General features: G+C 39.6%; 2 protein-coding genes across 3 annotated transcripts in view; one reads left to right on the forward strand and one right to left on the reverse strand.

Moving 5' to 3' along the window:
• Positions 1-6,248: 6,248 nt before the first annotated feature.
• LOC134799298 (TATA-binding protein-associated factor 2N) lies at positions 6,249-11,207 on the forward strand. Of its 2 annotated transcripts, none has more exons than XM_063771679.1 (4): positions 6,249-6,397; positions 6,477-7,303; positions 8,692-8,757; positions 11,038-11,207. In XM_063771679.1, the coding sequence occupies exons 1-4, from the start codon at positions 6,389-6,391 to the stop codon at positions 11,048-11,050; spliced, it is 915 nt and encodes a 304-aa protein (XP_063627749.1). In that variant the 5' UTR covers positions 6,249-6,388; the 3' UTR covers positions 11,051-11,207. The 2 variants fall into 2 exon arrangements, with proteins under 2 accessions (XP_063627749.1, XP_063627748.1); XM_063771678.1 differs by lacking the exon at positions 11,038-11,207 and adding an exon at positions 9,720-9,973.
• Positions 11,208-18,127: 6,920 nt separating this feature from the next.
• The window catches only part of LOC134799638 (transcription termination factor 2), a 49,898-nt gene continuing 48,323 nt past the window's right edge, over positions 18,128-19,702 (reverse strand). The window contains exon 22 of the mRNA XM_063772076.1: positions 18,128-18,766. Coding sequence (XP_063628146.1) covers positions 18,610-18,766 — 157 coding nt within the window. The 3' untranslated portion in view covers positions 18,128-18,609. The remainder of the gene's footprint in view (positions 18,767-19,702) is intronic.

Raw genomic sequence — 19,702 nt, forward strand, 5'->3', positions numbered from 1 at the left:
ATAGACAGTTGTACATTTTTACTTTTTAGTATGGAAATCAGTCACATAATTTTATCACGAAAATTGACAGTGCTGCAGCAGTAACGTAGCAACAGAGTAATGCTGCTGCAGTCGCCACCCGAAAGTCACCTTTGTCATATCTTAGAAAGTAATTGAAAACGCGAGCGAAGCGAGCGCGAAAATTTTTCGATATAAAAAACGCAATTTGATAGACAGTTGTACATTTTTACTTTTAGTATGGAAATCAGTCACATAATTTTATCACGAAAATTGACAGTGCTGCAGCAGTAACGTAGCAACAGAGTAATGCTGCTGCAGTCGCCACCCGAAAGTCACCTTTATCATATCTTAGAAAGTAATTGATGCGATCCGATAATCGACGATGGCGGAGAAATCCAAAATCCAAACCACCGTATACTATAGGTAATAGTTAGTAATCAATGAAATATGCCGCACGCCTGTTCTTATTTTAATTCTATGAATGTGAATATTCTGAACTTTTCGGGGGGGGGTTTGAACCCCCAAACCCCCCCCCTCCCCCTGGCTACGCCCGTGATGCCGCTGACATTAGCACGGCGTAGCACTTCGGTGTTCCTGACACGATCTGACCAAGAGATGTTCATAATGTCACGCAGGCATTTAAGGTGAAACCTATCCAATGTCCGAATGTGTTTTCGGTAGAGACACCACGTTTCGGAGGCATACAAGAGATTGGGCAGAACTATTGCCATATACACAGAGACCTTTGTCTGGAGCTTAATGTCATGTGAACGGAACACCTTGACGCGCAGTTTGCCGAAAGCAGCGGCAGCCGCTCCGATTCTACTGTTAATTTCATCGTCAAGGTGGCACTTGGATATTATTGTGCTCCCCAGATATCTGAATCTGTCTACTTGCTTAAGAGAGTCGTCGCCGACAGAGGCGTATTTACAAATTTGGCGCCCCGGGCCATTTTGATTTGCCGCCCCCCTTCATCAGATACGATAAAGTATTTTATTTAAGAAAAAAAAACCTGCAACAAGTACCTTTGGGGTGTGAAATAAAAAAAAAACTAAACATTTACCATTTACTCACATAGGCATTTACATGTTTTCCTATGTACAAATTGGTTGACAAAATCATCAATGACGCTGTCGTAATTTAAAACGTTTGTCAGCTCACAGCTTCTATATTAAGAAGAGCTAAGCTATTCAGGCGCTCTTCGCTGATAGTGGAACGCATGGTATAATAATATACTCCGCCTGGTACTCTATTCCGAGATTCGCGTATGACCTAACTGACACGGGCCTACGTCATCATGCTGTTTACAGGTTCTCAAACTTTAAAATGTGGGAGAATTTTAACCAACGGTGAAAATTATTTTAACGGCATTAATTTTAAGTTATTCATGTAGAAACATAGTAAAATAAAACAAATCTAATGTATTAAATTAAACTTTATTTATCTATACAAGACAAACGTTTGAAAAACTAATTCACAGTTACACATTAATTACCAAGCTTACGGCGTGAAAAGTTTGGAAAACACTGCGACTGCTGACACTGAGCGAGAAGGAAATAACAATTAACACGCGTTCGACAAGGATGACGGTCAGGGCATGAAGTTATCTACATCCGAATTGTCAAATGTGACAGCGCTATCCTGTGTTGTCAGTAGTGTAAACAGAATTACCCGAACGTCTGAAATTTCTGTCGTGAATCGGAAGATATTGCTAACGAATAATTAAAAATGACGTGTTATTGTAAAATTTAAGATAAAATACATATCAATGAAAATTATAATATTATAAAGAAATATTTTAACTTATTAACCATAGGTATAATGTACCCATGTAACATGTTATGTTGAAATAAAGTGGCAATGTTATTGTGACGTAGGCCCGTGTCACTCTGGGAATAGAAGACCATGTTTTATTAGACCATGGTGGAACGTAGACAATATTTTATTCTTTTGAGTGCAGAAAGGTGACGTCACTAATGTCACTATTCTAGATACAGATTTATATGGGCCGTTTCTGTCACTCAATGACGATGCGACCTCGTTATACGTATTTGCCTGATCTGATCGGTGACCGGTGGATACTGCTGGGTTTTGGCCATTGAAAATCAAGGTGAGGCATTGGCAGTCAGGCTGGATATAGCTAAGGAGTTCGGTCGGGTCTGGCATCGAGTCTGCTCGAGGGACTATGTTATACAAATGGATCGCTAGCTTTTTTTCCGGTAGACGCACATGAGCCGTATAGTAGACGGAAGCTGCTCCGATAGTGTGGACATTAACGCTGGCGTTGCACTAGGTTCTGTGCTGTCATTGCTGCATATCAATGATAATCATTGCTATGCAGACGACAGTAGTAGGGATGCGTATTACACAGGCCGTACCATTATCCCTCATTCTGTGGTGCTGGAAAGTTATGAAAAGTATTGTATTTGTATCTGATATCGAGAGCACTCTATCTGTACTGAGTTTCGGCATGGGATCGGAACAATTTAGTGAGATTCAATACCACGAAAACACAAGAACCGCCCAATGTAGTCATATGGGTCACAAATGATGTAGGTAGTGAAAACGCGAGCGTAGCGAGCGCGAAATTTTTTCGAGAAAATAGTAGGTAAATTGTTCCGTACTTCAATAATAGGAAAAAAACGGGACCCATATAGGATCACTTTGTTGTCCGTCCGGCCTTCTGTCTGTCTCAATATAAAGGGTCTTGACATGACAGAGGGCGGCAAAATCGACAAATAATGCTTGTTATTTAAATTTTACAAATAAATAGGGGAGCGACAAAATTCTGGTCGACCCTATCTGAACAGCAAATAAAAATTTTTGACCCAAATTTGCCGCCTCCTAAAATCTGCCGCCCTAGGCTTCAGCCTACTCAGCCTAGTGGTAAATCCGGCACTGCGCCGTACTAATACTTCTTGAACGAAAATGTTGCTTAATTTAGGTACTTGTTGGTAGATATTTTAAGGAACTGGTGGGGTTTGAAGCGTTCGTTGGTTATTAATTTAAATATCAATTAAAATATAATAAAAAATATAGCTAAGTTTGATTATAAAAGGCGCCCAGATAAAGCCGCGAGGGGGCGGCTTCGCCGCCCCCCCGCGGCCTGCCGCCCCGGGCCATGGCCCCCTTGGCCCTAGGGTAAATACGCCCCTGGTCGCCGAGCCTGACATCAACGGGCGCTAGTGTCTCCAACCCCATGATTTCGGTTTTTTTGACACTGATTTTAAGGCCGAAGCGATGACAGGACTCATTGAGGCTCGTCATAAGCGTCTGTAGACTATCCGGGGAATCCGCCACAAAGCAAAGGTCGTCTGCGTACATTATCTCCGTAATATTCGCTAGAGATACTTTCATGCGCGCCTTTAGTCGTGCTAGATTAAACACACTGCCATCAGTGCGAAAACGAATAGGGATGCCATCTGCTAACGTTTGTAAGGCATCTCTGACGACCACAGCAAAGTAAAGAGCGAAAAGAGTTGGTGCCAAAACGCAGCCTTGCTTGACGCCACACGTGACACCAAAGTATTCAGAATTTTCGCCCTTTACGCTGACACAGCATTGCATGTCGTCGTGCAGAAGTCTAATGAGCCTGACAAACTTAGCCGTGCACCCCTGTTTCGCTAGCACCACCCACAAGGCTTCACGAGGCACGCTGTCAAAAGCTTTCTCAAGGTCAACAAAGCAAAGAAATAGTGGTTGACCTTGTTCTCTACTCTTCTCTTGTAGTTGACGGATAGAGAAGATGGCTTCGCAGGTGCCTCGGTCAGGTCGGAAGCCAAATTGTGTCTCCGGCAATATGTCTTCTGACAAAGGTAAAAGGCGATTCAGCAATATGCGAGCAAAGACTTTACCCGGAGAAGTTAGGAGAGAGATGCCCCTGTAGGAGTTGCAGTCTGATCGGTCGCCTTTGTTTTTTATATAAGGAACTGATGCGGGATATCCGAAATTCACTAGGAACTCGTTCCTGCTCCCACATCTGCTTAAATAATGTCCAGAGAGTCTCATGCAACTCCTGCCCCCCATATTTGAGCAGTTCTCCAGGTAAGTTGTCAATGCCCACAGCCTTTCTATTTTTTGTTGCTATATTGCAGTGACAACCTCTTTCAGGGTCAATGGCTCATCAAGTTTTGAAACGATAGGGAGCGGCGCTAATGAATTTATGTACTGCATATCTGCAGCACGATCGACATTAAGCAGGATCTTGAAGTGCTCTCCCCACCGATTCAAGACGTCTTGCTTGCTGGTCAGTAACTTCGTTTAGTGTACGATTAACAATGAGGCCCACCTTGCTGTAGCCATGTCGATAAAGTCATATCGATAAACTATCGACATTTCTTGCAATTTTAATTTTACTTCAAAGGTTTAACGATACCTAAAATCATGGTCTAATAAAACATGGTCTTCCATTCCCAGAGTGACACGCGATTACGTCACAATAACATTGCCACTTTATTTCAACATAACATGTTACATGGGTACATTATACCTATGGTTAATAAGTTAAAATATTTCTTTATAATTTTATAATTTTCATTTATATGTATTTTAGCTTAAATTTTACAATAACACGTCATTTTTAATTACTCGTTAGCAATATCTTCCGATTCACGAAAGAAATATCAGACTTTCGGGTAATTCTGTTTATACTACTGGCAACACAGGATAGCGCTGAGGACATTTGACAATTCGGATCTAGATAACTTCATGCCCTGACCGTCATCCTTGTCGAACGCGTGTTAATTGTTATTTCCTTCTCGCTCAGTGTCAGCAGTCGCAGAGTTTTCCAAACTTTTCACGTCGTAAGCTTGGTAATTAATGTTTTGTTACGAAAATGGTTGGCTGTTCTATTCGGAACTGTAAGAGTAGGAGTAAAAAGGACAGTATAATCAGATTTTATACGTTTCCGAATAATGAATCCGTAGCCAATGAATGGCTTCGCTATTGTGGACTGAAAACAATATGTAAAAATGGTATGTATACGTAATTATCGACAATAATTACAATTAATGATAAAATTTTATGTTCTATGTTTGCTTGTTAACGCAAGCAGCCCCCCTAAGAAATTAAAACGAAAATTGCTTAAAGTGTCGAACACCGTTTATTGATTAACTGTGAATTAGTTTTTCAAACGTTTGTCTTGTATAGATAAATAAAGTTTAATTTAATACATTAGATTTGTTTTATTTTACTATGTTTCTACATGAATAACTTAAAATGAATGCCGTTAAAATAATTTTCACCGTTGGTTAAAATTCTCCCACATTTCAAAGTTTGAGAACCTGTAAACAGCATGATGACGTAGGCGCGTGTCAGTTAGGTCATACGCGAATCTCGGAATGGAGTACCAGGCGGAGTATATTATTATACCATGCCTAAAATGAACAAAAACGCTTTTATTCTTTATTGTGGTTATCCTCGGAGTAATTAACAATGGAGCCGCCATTAACAGGCGTTCCCCTCTGTCGAAAATAGGCGGCCAATGGTCAACAACTTGTCAACCATATGTATGGACTGACGTTTATCTGACATGACGTACCTATACATTTGATGTGCCCCTCCCCCGCAAAAAACGGCAGACTATTTTGTACCGAAAATTTTAGACATGGCGTCTCCGTTGGTTATATCCTCTAAGTGGTTATCAGATCACAATTTTATCGTCACGCCCCAGCAGGAAACCAAGGGAAAGTTCAGATATTTAATTAAAATACATAAATACCTACTAAAATATGTGTTCCGCAATAATTGAATTATTTTATTACATTATAATATATTAAATTATCCATTAGCATTTCAATTATGTTTATGTTTAACGAAGATATTGAAGTTTCAATTAATCACTATTTCGTTCCGCCGTGTAGCGTTTATCGATATATAACATGATTAAAATCGACTTTTACATCCCTAAAAGAGCACACATATACACTTTTACGCACACATACACAGCCTGGGCGCATCAAAAAAGGCAACACTTGATTTGAAGTCCATCTTGTCAGCAGTATAGTTGTCCTTTTTTGACAAACGGCATTTTTAAAAGAGCGAGGAGAGAGATATGATACTAGTTGCTACGCCGTGAAAGAGAACAGAAAACGTTGGGCCCTTGCTGCGTGGGCTATCAAATCCGCTGCAGACTTTTCTTGGTACCCTTTTTTGCCTTGCTGTAAACCGTGTAAACCACGCCTGACATTTGATAACATAAAAGATTTTTTGAGCTAGCAAGTATTATGCAAAATGTAACCAATCAGGATTAAGCGTCAATAACCTAGCGGCGTCATTTTTCGGCGCCATTTTGTTACTACAGAGAAGCTGGCTCAAGTGTGGTGTGTCGCGCTAAACGTTATACTGATTATTTTAATAATTAAGGATAGATATAAGAAGTGAAAACAATATGGTGCCGGTAAGTGTCGTCTACAACACGAAACAGGGTGTATTATATTCAAAAACTCGCCATTTACGTATTTCGCGTGTCATTTTAGCAAACGAAAGTGTTCATCGGGAGCCTGCCCCAGGGTTCGAAGCCGGAGGAGCTCCGCAAACTGTTCGAACGCTTCGGCGTCGTGACAGAATGCGACATAATGAACCGGTGCGGCTTCGTGCACATGCAGACCGAGGATCAGGCGGCGGCCGCCATCCGGGGCTTAAATAACTCGACCTTCAACGGCGGCGTCATCACGGTCGAGCGCGGCCGGATCAAGGAGCGCGGACAGCGCGGCGGGCCCGGGGGCGGCCGCGGCGGCATGGGCGGCCGCGGCGGCATGCGCAGCGGGGGCGGCGGCATGGACCGCCGAGGAGGAGGAGGAGGAGGAGGAGGCCCCATGCGCGGCGGCCCGCCCGGCGCCCGCGACGCGCCCTACATGCGCGACCGCGGCATGGGGCCCATGGGCGGCCGGGACATGCGCGGCCCGCCCATGGGCGGCGGCGGCGGCATGGGCATGAGGAACGGCATGGGCGGCGGCGGCTACGAGCGCGGCGCCGACCGCGGCTTCGGCGGCGGCGGGGGCTACGGCGAGGACCGCTACGGCGGGTACGGCGGCGAGGACCGGCGCGGCTTCGCGCTCGCCCGCGACGGCTACGGCGCGGCGCCCATCTACGACGACCGGCGCGGAGGCTACGCCGCCGAGGACATGAGCGGGATGTACGCGGACGACCGCCGCGCGCCCATGTACCCCGACGAGCGAGACATGATGGACCGACGAGCGCCCATGAGAGCCGCCATGCCCATGTCCGGAGGTTACGACCGAGGAGCGCCTCCCCGAGCGGCACCCATGGGCAACGGAGACATGTTTAGCAGAAGATCCCCCATGTAAGTAAAATTTATGTCTTGTGGATTAGCATGTAAAAACCTGCATAGTCTCTTATCTAACAACACACTCAAGTCATATGATATTTCTAAGAACTAAAATGGCGTAATATAAGTGACTATGTACATTGATTCATTTAACATGAGTATTAGAAGTTTTAAAGCAATACAATCTATTTACAATTGTACAATTGTAAACGGTTTACTAATCTGAGCATAACCTCGAACACGCTATTATTACATAACTATGAAGCATTTGTTATTGTATTATCTGTAGTGTTATCTCTAATTCAAGCTCGATTTAAAGTTTAGGTATTTTTAACAACATTTGGAAATTTTATCTAGTTTGGTTTTCTTTAAAGGCTGGATTCCACTGTGTGCGGCACAAGCATATTCAGTACAAAAATGCTTGTGCCGCACACAGGTAGAATCCAGCCTTTATATTCTTAATTGTGCACCATACAGTTAGTTAGTTACTGGTTTTGAAGTAAACAGATTATTTTATTAAAGTTAGAGTAATTATGACTTTGATATCCTTCCTAAAATTTATCCTGTTATTAGCTATATTACCTGACCAGTTATTCTTTTGTCTAGCTAAGGCCCACTTGCACCATCCACTAACTCGGACTTAACCGGTTAAACCTAGAGTTACCATGTTTACCAGTACAATTTGACACTAGGTTAATGGTTTAACTGCTTAACCCTGGGTTAGTGGGATGGTGCAAGCAGGTCTAACGGGTTTATTAATGGGAACCTAAACTTTAATATCTGGGAGACGGAAAACATATAAAAACTCAAAAATGTGTGTTTTTCCAGAGATAAGACCTAGCTTGATCGATTTATCGCCCCCAAAAACCTCCATATAGCAAATTTCATCGAAATCGTTAGAGCCGTTTCCGAGATCCCCAAAATAATATATAAATAAATAAACAAGAATTGCTTGTTTAAAGGTATTAGTAAAGTAATGTGGAATTAGCTTGTTCACCCACAAACACCAAACCATTATAATTAGTCATTAATGTTAGAGAAAACTGTTGATAAAGTTACCAAGTAAGCAGCTGAGTAATATTGCAGTTTTGCTCTACATTTTATTTTTATAACTTGAAGACAGTATAGTACAGTCAAGTGTAAAAATATGGGTGCGCTCATCAAAAATATGTGCCATAGCTCTTATGACACACGTACACACACATACACATAGGGACATATGTTCTAGTAAGTTGTATGCATAATTGCATATGCACCCATATTTTTACAATTGACTTAAGCACTGGTCAGGATATTCCTATATTAAGTTGCCAACCTCAAGTTCATGTTTTAAACATACCATTTTAACAGAGAAACGAAACATACTGAGTTTTTATATTAAATGTCTTTATTATTAATTTCAGGCGCGGTGGCGCAGGAGCCGGCTATGACCGCGACCCATACACTCAGCAGTACCCCCCTATGGGCCGGTGAGTGTTCACACCTTTTGTGTCTAACTGCAACCTCGGAGTAAACAGACATAGGATATTCTACTTCAGAGTTGAAGATTTTAATCAGAAAGTTCAAATATGGAAATGAAGAATTAAATTTCAATTAAATCATGTTAGAAATACTTGAATGTGATAAATGCTAATTTATCAATATCAAAATTACTCTGATTTATAATGAAGGTTGGTAAATAAAGTTACAGTCTGTCAAAAACGAGTCAAAATTAAAAAGTGGCAATACTGTAGTGTCGTCCCTTTCAAATCAATCTATATAAGAAAACGGGACGACACTACAGTATTGCCACTTTTTAATTTAATTTTTTTTTCGTCAGACTACATAGTTAATAAACTTAAGAACATCTATCACATCTAAAAAAAATTAGCTAAATTGTGCTGTTTTAAAAATATTAATTACATTAAATTCTCATTTTATTGCTACCATAACATGTTTTAAACAAATATTAGTAAATTCCTGTAATCTGTTTACTCTCTGGTTTTCTCGCGAAGCATAATGAGTCACTATTCAAGTCATCACCGTAACACCTGTTAGGTGACTAATAAATTCAATATGGTCAACGAGATAACAGTCTCTACCGTACACTATAAATAACTTACTATTGCAACGCAGCTAAGTGAAAATTGTATTAACTGGATTTAGAGTGATGGTTTTTGTCTGTATTTTGTACGCCTTACGCATAGTTAACGCAGTGGGACGCCTCTTAGGTCGGAGCGACGTAGACCCGTACGTACGGAGTGCGAAACGTTTCTACCGATCACGTATCTATCAGCAAACGGAAAAAAGTAATATAACGAGTAGTTTACGGACGGTGCTAGCGCTCAGTGAGGCAGGATTAGTGTCGGACGTCCACGAACTAAGCGGTGTCTAACGGTTGTCTATGGCACTGTATGGCGGGGTGCTGATGTTGGGTGTATGGGTGTTGTAGCGGCGGCGGCGGAGCGGCCCGCGGCGGCCGCGACGGCGGGCCGGGCCGGCGGTACTAGACGCGGCGCCTGCACTAGACTAACCCGCGGCCGCGACACGAACAAATATACCGTAGTCTTCCGGCCCGACTCTAGCCCGGGCTCGCGTACATAACGATTAGGAGATTATACCGCGCCAGCGGCCCCTAGACAGTAAGTTGAAGACGGTGAACGCTATGTGAATCGCTTTCTAATTTTAATAAACGAAAATCATTTTAACGAGACGGTTTCATTTCCCCCGGTCGAGCTCCGGCGTCCGGCGACATCTTGACTTGATTTGTATAATTACCGATCACTTTCCGATTATAAACTAAGACTTAACATGAGAATATTGGTAGCGCTATTGTTTTAAGTTGTATATTTCCATATGAATTAAATTTCGTAGAATATCATTTATTATTTTGATTTTCTCCCTCCTCGATAGTTCATGCATGCGATCCTCGAACGCCTCAATGCTTCTCCTATGGTTGCGGTGTCCAATTTAACTGATATAATTGTATTTAGATTTATCGAACGTGTCGCAAGACCATGCTTAGTAAGTCTCCTATAAATGCTAAGCATTCAGCGAAGTCGGATCATCCGATACGTGGATTACAGAGCACTAGGTCCTCCTGCGACTGAGGCTCGGTCTGTAGGTAGAACAGGCTACTAGGCGTCACAATCTCGCCTGCTCTGTAATCTAAGCATTCGCCACCATTGTATCTAACGAGCGTCGACTTGGAAGCGTGCGAGTCCTTTCAGATAGTTAGTAGCGGCTTGACGGTTGACGCCACTCACGACCGGCGCTGCGCTAGGACCACAAACAGCACGTTACGGCGTAAACATTAGGCGACACCGACTGAAGACGGCGATGCGATAAGGCAATCGTAAGTACGGCGTATGCCAACGTTCCACGGCATGCGATCATTGTAAAGTTCTCCACTAAAACGACTTTCGTACACGATCTACTTCAAAGTTAAACTCAGCAGCGTAAAAAATTGCTTCGTTGATACTGCTAAAAACTACTAACAAGATCTTCAGTTTTAAATTTAAATTAATAAGCATTAAAAACCTTCCGATCTTCTGAATTTAATACATGACGTTTTAACGCTGCAGTCGATTTATAAACACGTCAAGAATTCGGTTCGTCGTTGACATGATATTGCGATGTAGCATAACGACATATTAAGCGGTTATTTTTATATTCAAGTTCGTCTAAAATACAGACTTAATCGGATAAATGGAGAACGCCAGTAGGCCGATCTCGATCTAGCTCGATGTTAATATTTTTTTGTTTTACAGGACGCCTGGTTGAAGAGACGTCTCTGATGAAGTGGCTCAGAAACCTACTGATGCTGCTCGGTGTCGCCCTCTGGACTCTGGTCAGAGAATAACTGCTCGTTGAAATTAACAATTATTGGTTATGGTCCGTTTGCTTGGGAGACAAATAAACGAATTTATAAGAATTTAAACTTTTTATTTTCACATTTCTTACACCCTAAAATAGTACAGTACAATATTTTTTAGTCTAGTATCTACAATTCTACATAAATCACATTTTTTATAGGCAGAAAATATTCATATTTCATAGGTCATTCTTTTTTAGTCTTACCGACACAAAACACTGTCTTAGATATTCACAGAAAGAATATTATGACATAATGTCCAAATATTGGGTTTATTCATAGAGTTGTGAAGTTTGTATTTATATTTTAGTGCTAGTTATTTTATATACAGTTTAAAAGAAATCGCATAACCTCATGAATATACAGGGTGGAAAGGCACGACGATCCTTCCCGGAAGTATTAGGTCGTTTAAGTGATACAGAGACTATTGGTAATGGTAAGAATCGTTAATTGAGTAAAAAATAAAAATTGCAAAAATACTACTTTTTAACTGTGGTGATAACCCTATAGCATGTGCACATGACGGCTAGATTAAGGATCTCCGTCGGGAAAGCTCGGGACTTTACACTTTTTTCCGATCGTTGACAGTATCGCAATGATGTATGAATGACGCATAAATGTCAAATAAATCAAATGCATGCAAAAATATTACAAACAATTTTATTACTTTCTTAGATAATTACTTTTTTCCAATATTTAATACTATCTTCTTTTCACATACGGTGTTCAAATGTACCTCCGTGTATTACAACGCCGCCGCAGCCCGTACCCGAGTATGTCGATGCACATGCGATATAGTGTATGCTCTTCGTCATTTATCCTCCGCAGAAAGCAACAAATAGCCTTTGTCTCATTTCGTCCGCAGTTTCACATTCCGTTTGATTTGGTACACCATATCTTTTACACAGCCCCACAAATTTAAATAGCCACGAGCATCTAACATTTTTATTTGAAGAATATGACATTCAATAAGTATAGTTCAATGAAAATTTAATTTCAAACATCAGACGTCTTGTCTATTTCCTACCACGCAAGAAGGTTTGTTAGTTTGGTATTGAAGAAGTATTTATTCTTGATTTATTCTTAGTATTTCATTTTTGCAAGTTCATTTGGTGCAACTAACACAACCTACATGTAATTTTTTATTATTTTAAATAGTTTCCAATTATTCGAAAATAATTTTGTGAAACGTGTTAAGAAACTAAAACCTTTTTATCAGTCAAGGAAACCAGAGATATTTATAAGACGATTGCGTACTTTTGAGTGGTTGTCAATGTCACCATTTGAACTGTCGTTGTAAACAATGTTGTGGTTAGTATTATTAATATTAAGGAATAACATAACTATTTCATTCAAGTATTGAACAAGTGGAACCACTAAGAAAGCGAAAATCCTGCAATGATTCTTACCGTGCTGTAAGCAGACCTAAAAATGGTTAGATGGCAACAAATTAGCATAATTTCCTGTCGAATACTGATTGTTTACAAGTAAGTTCATTGACCCTGTCACCTGTTAGGGTTAGAACAAAGTAGTTTTTTGCGTGGATGTTTAAAAGGTCATAATTTAGAAACGGTTGCCCATATTAACATAGTTTCTATGGAGAAAATATAGAGCTTAGGCTAAACTATCTCCCATTTCCGGAAAGGATCGTCGTGCCTTTCCACCCTGTATACCTGATAATTGAACAGCCATACAACTAGGGAGAAATCATCTAATGTCATCTCAAAGAGTCCAAATACATAGTGGCATTATTCACAGATTTCAACAGTCTGATAACCTTCAAGTTGATGGAACGTTTTATAAACTCTGCCACATTATAGTGACTAATGGTCCCACAGTCCGCCTGCGAGCAATTAAAGATATCCAGGAGTCTAGCCGTCACCTTCTCCGGGTCGTTGTGAAGGACGGCTTTTGGCGATATTCTCTTCGCTTTTTTGTACAAATTCTCGGCTGCGATCGTCAAGTTGAATGATACGATTTCGTTGCTCCTCTTGACATCGTTTCGCGACATGCGGCAAAATAAATAACCTGGAAAATATTCAAGATGAGGTAATACGCTCCGAAAATTAATGTGGACTCTAAATGCATACAGTTAAAGTTCTGTTTTGATTGCATTCTCACTGACGGTTTCATGTGATGTGAGTTATGCGGTTAAAACAACACCTTTGCTCCATCAATCACTTTGTGAAGGTTATAATATTATCTCACTGCTTTTATCCAATAAAACTCTGATAAACAAGTGTCTCAAACATAAAACTTGTCAAAACAGCTTGTAAAAGTATTGTCACTTCACACCAGTTTGTTAGTAAATAAATAAGATCTCACCTCCAAAAACACAGATTACTCCGATGAAAAACACGATGGTAGCGCAGAGGCGCTTGGTGACGGGCGATGGCCCGATGACGCAGGCCCGAGCGCGTTCGATACTCATATCAAAAATTTCAAAATCTTCAAATGTTTGAAGAACTATTTCACAAAACAGAATAGTTTAGGTCCCGATGCGCCGCAGAGTCGGCATGCAATGCTGGTATTTCGGTAGCGTCGGGCGTTCCCGCGGCCGTGTTGAACCTTTATTTTTAGCCGCGGTCTCACGTTGTGTCTGCGGTGTTAATGTCCGTCCATCATGTTCGCGGCGAAGCATTTCATTTTCGTGTTCTTGGTACAATCGGTAACATAAAAAGAAAAGAAAGTAAAGAAGGATGTCTTTGTACTGTTACTTGATTGCTGCAGAATAGGAATTGTTTTTTTGACAGTATAAGATCCGTCGTCAAAAAGGGTTAGGCCTTTCCATCGTCACCAACCTTTCCTTTTTACAAGCTTTTTATTAACTTGCAATGTACCTATGTATGTATGTAGTTAACTATGTTTGTACGAATCAAATTTTGCAAGCTAAATTTGACCCACTTTCCGACTTCCAATGAAGCTGAAATTTTGCATACATATGTAAGTTGGATGACAATGCAATATTATGGTACCATCGAGCTGATCTGATGATGGAGACAGGAGGTGGCCATAGGAACTCGGTGATAAAATAACACAACGGAATTGTGTTTAGGGTTGTTAGAATTGTCTCGTTGAGTACTATAGTGTAAATAACATTATTTGCGGTATTTGACACATTATGACTGACGTATATAGAGATGTAACTAACGCAAATCGATTGTCACAGCAAGCGATTACGATTGGATGGCACGTAGACTGAGGTATCGAATTGTGACGTATAATGAATTTTTATTTGAGATTTAAATAAAGCTAGAATTATATGGTTTTCCCGCAAGCTACCGGTCGGTCGGCGTATTTAATACACCGACCGAGTAGGTCGCACCCATTGTCAAAATTGAAACTAACTGGGGATCTATTTTAAAGTTTATTTATGTTATTTCTGTGTCAAATTTGTTGTCTGTTAAGTGACGATAAATATATCCATATTTACAGTTAATTATCCACCTTTTCCTTATTTTTATTAAAAGAAAAATGAAAAATTCATATCGATTTACTTAGACGACTACCGATTCATAACGGTGGTGTCCGGCCAACCCTAAAATTAAAAAAAAAAAGACGTAGAACGTAAACGTTCGCAGTGCAGATGTTTTCCTTTGTGATTTCGATGTGCAAAACATTTTACGTAGTATTGCTGTTGTGAGTGACAGACGTCAAATACCGCAAATAATGTTATTTACACTATAGCTAACTCTGGAAAAAAGTACAGTCAACCATAAAAACTAGCATCAAAATAATTCTCGGTGATAAAATAACACAACGTAATTGTGTTTAGGGTTGTTAGAATTGTCTCGTTGACTGTGGAAAGAAAAGTACAGTCAACGATAAAAACTAGTATCATAATAATTGAAATTAAAACAAAAGCTGAAAATTTGCAAACATTGTAAGTCGGATGACAATGCAATATTATGGTACCATCGAGCTGATTTGATGATGGAGACAGGAGGTGGCCATAGGAACTCGGTGATAAAATAACACAACGGAATTGTGTTTAGGGTTGTTAGAATTGTCTCGTTGAGTACTAGCTAACTCTGGAAAAAAGTACAGTCAACCATAAAAACTAGCATCAAAATAATTCTCGGTGATAAAATAACACAACGTAATTGTGTTTAGGGTTGTTAGAATTGTCTCGTTGACTGTGGAAAGAAAAGTACAGTCAACGATAAAAACTAGTATCATAATAATTGAATTTAAAACAAAAGCTGAAAATTTGCAAACATTACAAGTCGGATGACAATGCAATATTATGGTACCATCGAGCTGATCTGATGATGGAGACAGGAGTTGGCCATAGGAACTCGGCGATAAAACAACAAAACGGAATTGTGTTTAGGGTTGTTAGAATTGTCTCGTTGAGTACTAGCTGACTGTGGAAAAAAAGTACAGTCAACCATAAAAACTAGTATCAAAATAATTGTCGGTGATAAAATAACAAAACGGAATTGTGTTTAGGGTTGTTAGAATTGTCTCGTTGAGTTCTAGCTGACTGTGGATAAAAAGTACAGTCAACCATAAAAACTAGCATCAAAATAATTCTCGGTGATAAAATAACAACGTAATTGTGTTTAGGGTTGTTAGAATTGTCTCGTTGAGTATTAGTTGACTGTGGAAAGAAAAGTACAGTCAACGATAAAAACTAGTATCATAATAATTGAATTTAAAACAAAAGCTGAAAATTTGCAAACATTACAAGTCGGATGACAATGCAATATTATGGTACCATCGAGCTGATCTGATGATGGAGACAGGAGTTGGCCATAGGAACTCGGCGATAAAACAACAAAACGGAATTGTGTTTAGGGTTGTTAGAATTGTCTCGTTGAGTACTAGCTGACTGTGGAAAAAAAGTACAGTCAACCATAAAAACTAGTATCAAAATAATTGTCGGTGATAAAATAACAAAACGGAATTGTGTTTAGGGTTGTTAGAATTGTCTCGTTGAGTTCTAGCTGACTGTGGATAAAAAGTACAGTCAACCATAAAAACTAGCATCAAAATAATTCTCGGTGATAAAATAACAACGTAATTGTGTTTAGGGTTGTTAGAATTGTCTCGTTGAGTATTAGTTGACTGTGGAAAGAAAAGTACAGTCAACGATAAAAACTAGTATCATAATAATTGAATTTAAAACAAAAGCTGAAAATTTGCAAACATTACAAGTCGGATGACAATGCAATATTATGGTACCATCGAGCTGATCTGATGATGGAGACAGGAGTTGGCCATAGGAACTCGGCGATAAAACAACAAAACGGAATTGTGTTTAGGGTTGTTAGAATTGTCTCGTTGAGTACTAGCTGACTGTGGAAAAAAAGTACAGTCAACCAACATAAAAACTAGTATCAAAATAATTCTCGGTGATAAAATAACACAACGTAATTGTGTTTAGGGTTGTTAGAATTGTCTCGTTGAGTACTAGCTGACTGTGGAAAAAAAGTACAGTCAACCATAAAAACTAGTATCAAAATAATTCTCGGTGATAAAATAACACAACGTAATTGTGTTTAGGGTTGTTAGAATTGTCTCGTTGAGTATTAGTTGACTGTGGAAAAAAAGTACAGTCAAAGATAAAAACTAGTATCAAAATTATTAGTTGTCTGTCGTATAAAAAGTACAGTCAGCGATAAAAGCTTGTACCAAAAATGAAATTTCTGCCAAAAACTTATTTTTTATTGGTTAAAGTAATATATGGGCGCATTTGCCCTTCCATACATCATGTAATATTTACCTACGCATTTCCCTTGCAATTGGTATTCATGTCGGTTTTGTTTGGTAAGCGTAGGTGGGAAAAGAACTAAAGGTAGTATTTGCAAAAATCTTTGTGGAAAATTAGAAATGTAATTCTATTTTCTTATACCCTGTTCAATAAAATATTAATTTCCAAAGAAAAAACAATTTCTTTACATTATTATTTATTGTAAAAAATAGACGGCCTCTTATAAAAATTACAAGATAACATTAAAATCATTTATAAATCTAAAATTTAATCTAAGATATATGTCAAGTACCCATTGAAAATTATAAAATTATTAATTAACCATTTATTATCACGATATATTAGCCAGTGTCAAAAGTAACAAAAACAAAAGAGTGACCTAAAATTATTTCAGAATTATTAATTTTCATTACCTACTTATGGCCACAGACAAAACATCTTCCAGACTGAGCATAGTCGCGCTACCCCCTCTGCCACGCATACGGTAATTTTACTCCATGTTCGAGTCGAAAGTGTCTTTGTGTGACGTCCGTGTCTTTGAACGGACCAATCACGGCACGGGACTTCGCTCACCTCGTCCCGCGCACCCCCGCATTTTTGGCATCATCGGTTGCATGAAATAATTGCTCTAAACTCGGTCTAGCGGATTCCTAATCTATGCTTATGGCACTGACTGTACATTCCTACATTTCTCCATAAAATTCAATGTATTTTGTATAAATCATAAAGAGTATTCAAAGCAAAATTATTTACCATAAATTCCTAATTCCTACTATCAAATATTTAATTTTCGAGATTTCTGCCAGCGATATACATATAGGAAGACCTGCCCTTAACAATTGGCTACAATATTACACTATTTTCTGATACAAAATATATGTGTCCTTACCCATCTTCACAAGATTAGCATTAGCGGACTGTGTGTACCTAACTAGTGTATGAACACCTCTGCAGGGTAAGGGATCATATTATTTATTTGTGACGTTCAATAAGCACTGGGTGGGGCCAAAATTGCTCGAGATCCTCAATGTGCTTTCTCATCATCATCATAATATTTAGAAGTACTATTTTCTGCCACAATAAGTATGTCAGGGCCAGTACGGCTACCACCAGTTTTGACATTGACAGATACGCTCGCGTCTACGTAAATTACTTTCTAATACATCTCGCTTGCACTAATATGCGAGTACGAGCGAGATGCATAGAAAGTAAGTTGCTTAGACGCGAGCGTATCTGTCAATGTCAAAACTGGTGGTAGCCGTACAGAAGCACTTGGGATCATCGACGTTGAGCTGATACCTATAACATGTCGACGTTGCTGTTGCCCCATATTAAACGTTATTGCTATTCTAACTACGTGGAATTATTGGTGTATCAACGCCTCCAGTCGTTAAGGGGTCCATGTCCTTAATTATTTGTTACTAGCTTTTGCCGGCGACTCCGTCTGCGTGGAATTAGTTCCAGCAGTAAGAGTAAGAGTAGTGCCTGGATAAAATCTAATGGCAATCATTTTGAGCATAATATGCTTAATTGCTTACACCAATTAACAGGCAATTCATTAATTTTGTCTTTCACCCTCTTGAGGGATGACTTCTGACATAAAAATTATCCTATGACCTTCCCCGGGACTCAAACTATCTCCATGACAAATTTCAACTGAATCGGTTTAAGCGTGAAGTGGTAACAGACAGACAGACACACTTTCGCATTTATAATATTAGTATGTATGTTCAGAAACACTGGAGCTTAATATTACTGTTGTCCCATGTTGAAAAGCACTTTAAGGTCCTCGATGCTCAGCTTGGAGGCGCTGGTGTGTCGGGCGCCGGTGAGCACGTTGGCCGCCATCTCTAACTTGGCGTCCTGGAGCTTTCGGATACTCTGTTCTACCGTGTCCAGACACATGAATCTGGTAACAAATAAAATGCACATGAGTCGTGAAAAAATAACGAAGGTATTAAGAGCGCTCTTACAAGAAAAGTCGAAATAATGCAAAATTGATGATACTAGTCGACGAAATTCAGGACTTTGCGCTCATTATTAGAAACAATGAGTACGTGTTCCAGTAAAAGCGTCTTCTTATCTTTATAAATATCGTTGTAAATATTAGAAAAAGGACTTATTAAATTAGTAATGATTTTTTTTCTGATGGTCGTTTCCGAAAAACCCCGTGAAGCACTGAATGGCGAGCTCTTATTTGGAAATGTTGAGAATTTTACTCTGCTAAACCTGGCTATTTTGTATTACTAATACCCTGTACTTTAGGCATATCAAACTATATTTTTCCTACATACCTTTGAGAAAGAGAAAATCAAAGTAAAACGAACTCGATTTTCTCTCCGAAACAAGTGTCAATTCCTACGAAAATCTACTTAATATCGAAGTCATTTTCATACTCAAGCAATCTGCAACGTTTGCTTATACTGTTGGTATACATTAGTGTTTATGAAATTCTACTATAATTTTTTGGCAATTTTTTGAAAACTACTCTATATTACCGATGACGCGCGCTGCGCCAGCTCAGTGCCGCGGCAGAGCTTGTAGAGGCAGGACGTGTGTCGGTCGGCTCCGCACATTTTCAACGGCGACGACGAGGTTTTTTATCATTGTGTGCGGCGGGCGCCGTGTAAAACGCTATACTGTGTGCGTGTAAACCGCAACGAGAGACTTTGATCCTAGCACCGTTTTTATAGTATTATAATTTATAATGGTACAGTTTAATAAACTACCGGACAGGATTAAAAATATTTGAAACGACCTGACATTCTATATGTATTTATTTGACTCAAGAAGGTCACCGGTACCAATCAACCATGCAACTAAACCACTTCGTGTTTGGGCTCGT

This window comes from Cydia splendana, chromosome 18 (genome assembly GCF_910591565.1).
Source record: "Cydia splendana chromosome 18, ilCydSple1.2, whole genome shotgun sequence".
NCBI lineage: Eukaryota > Metazoa > Arthropoda > Insecta > Lepidoptera > Tortricidae > Cydia > Cydia splendana.

Bases quoted from the DNA above. Each gene is read 5' to 3' on its own strand.
- LOC134799298 (XM_063771678.1), top strand. The intron at 7,304-8,691 runs GTAAGTAAAATT...TATTAATTTCAG, and splicing joins TTTAGCAGAAGATCCCCCAT to GCGCGGTGGCGCAGGAGCCG. The intron at 8,758-9,719 runs GTGAGTGTTCAC...TGGGTGTTGTAG, and splicing joins CAGTACCCCCCTATGGGCCG to CGGCGGCGGCGGAGCGGCCC.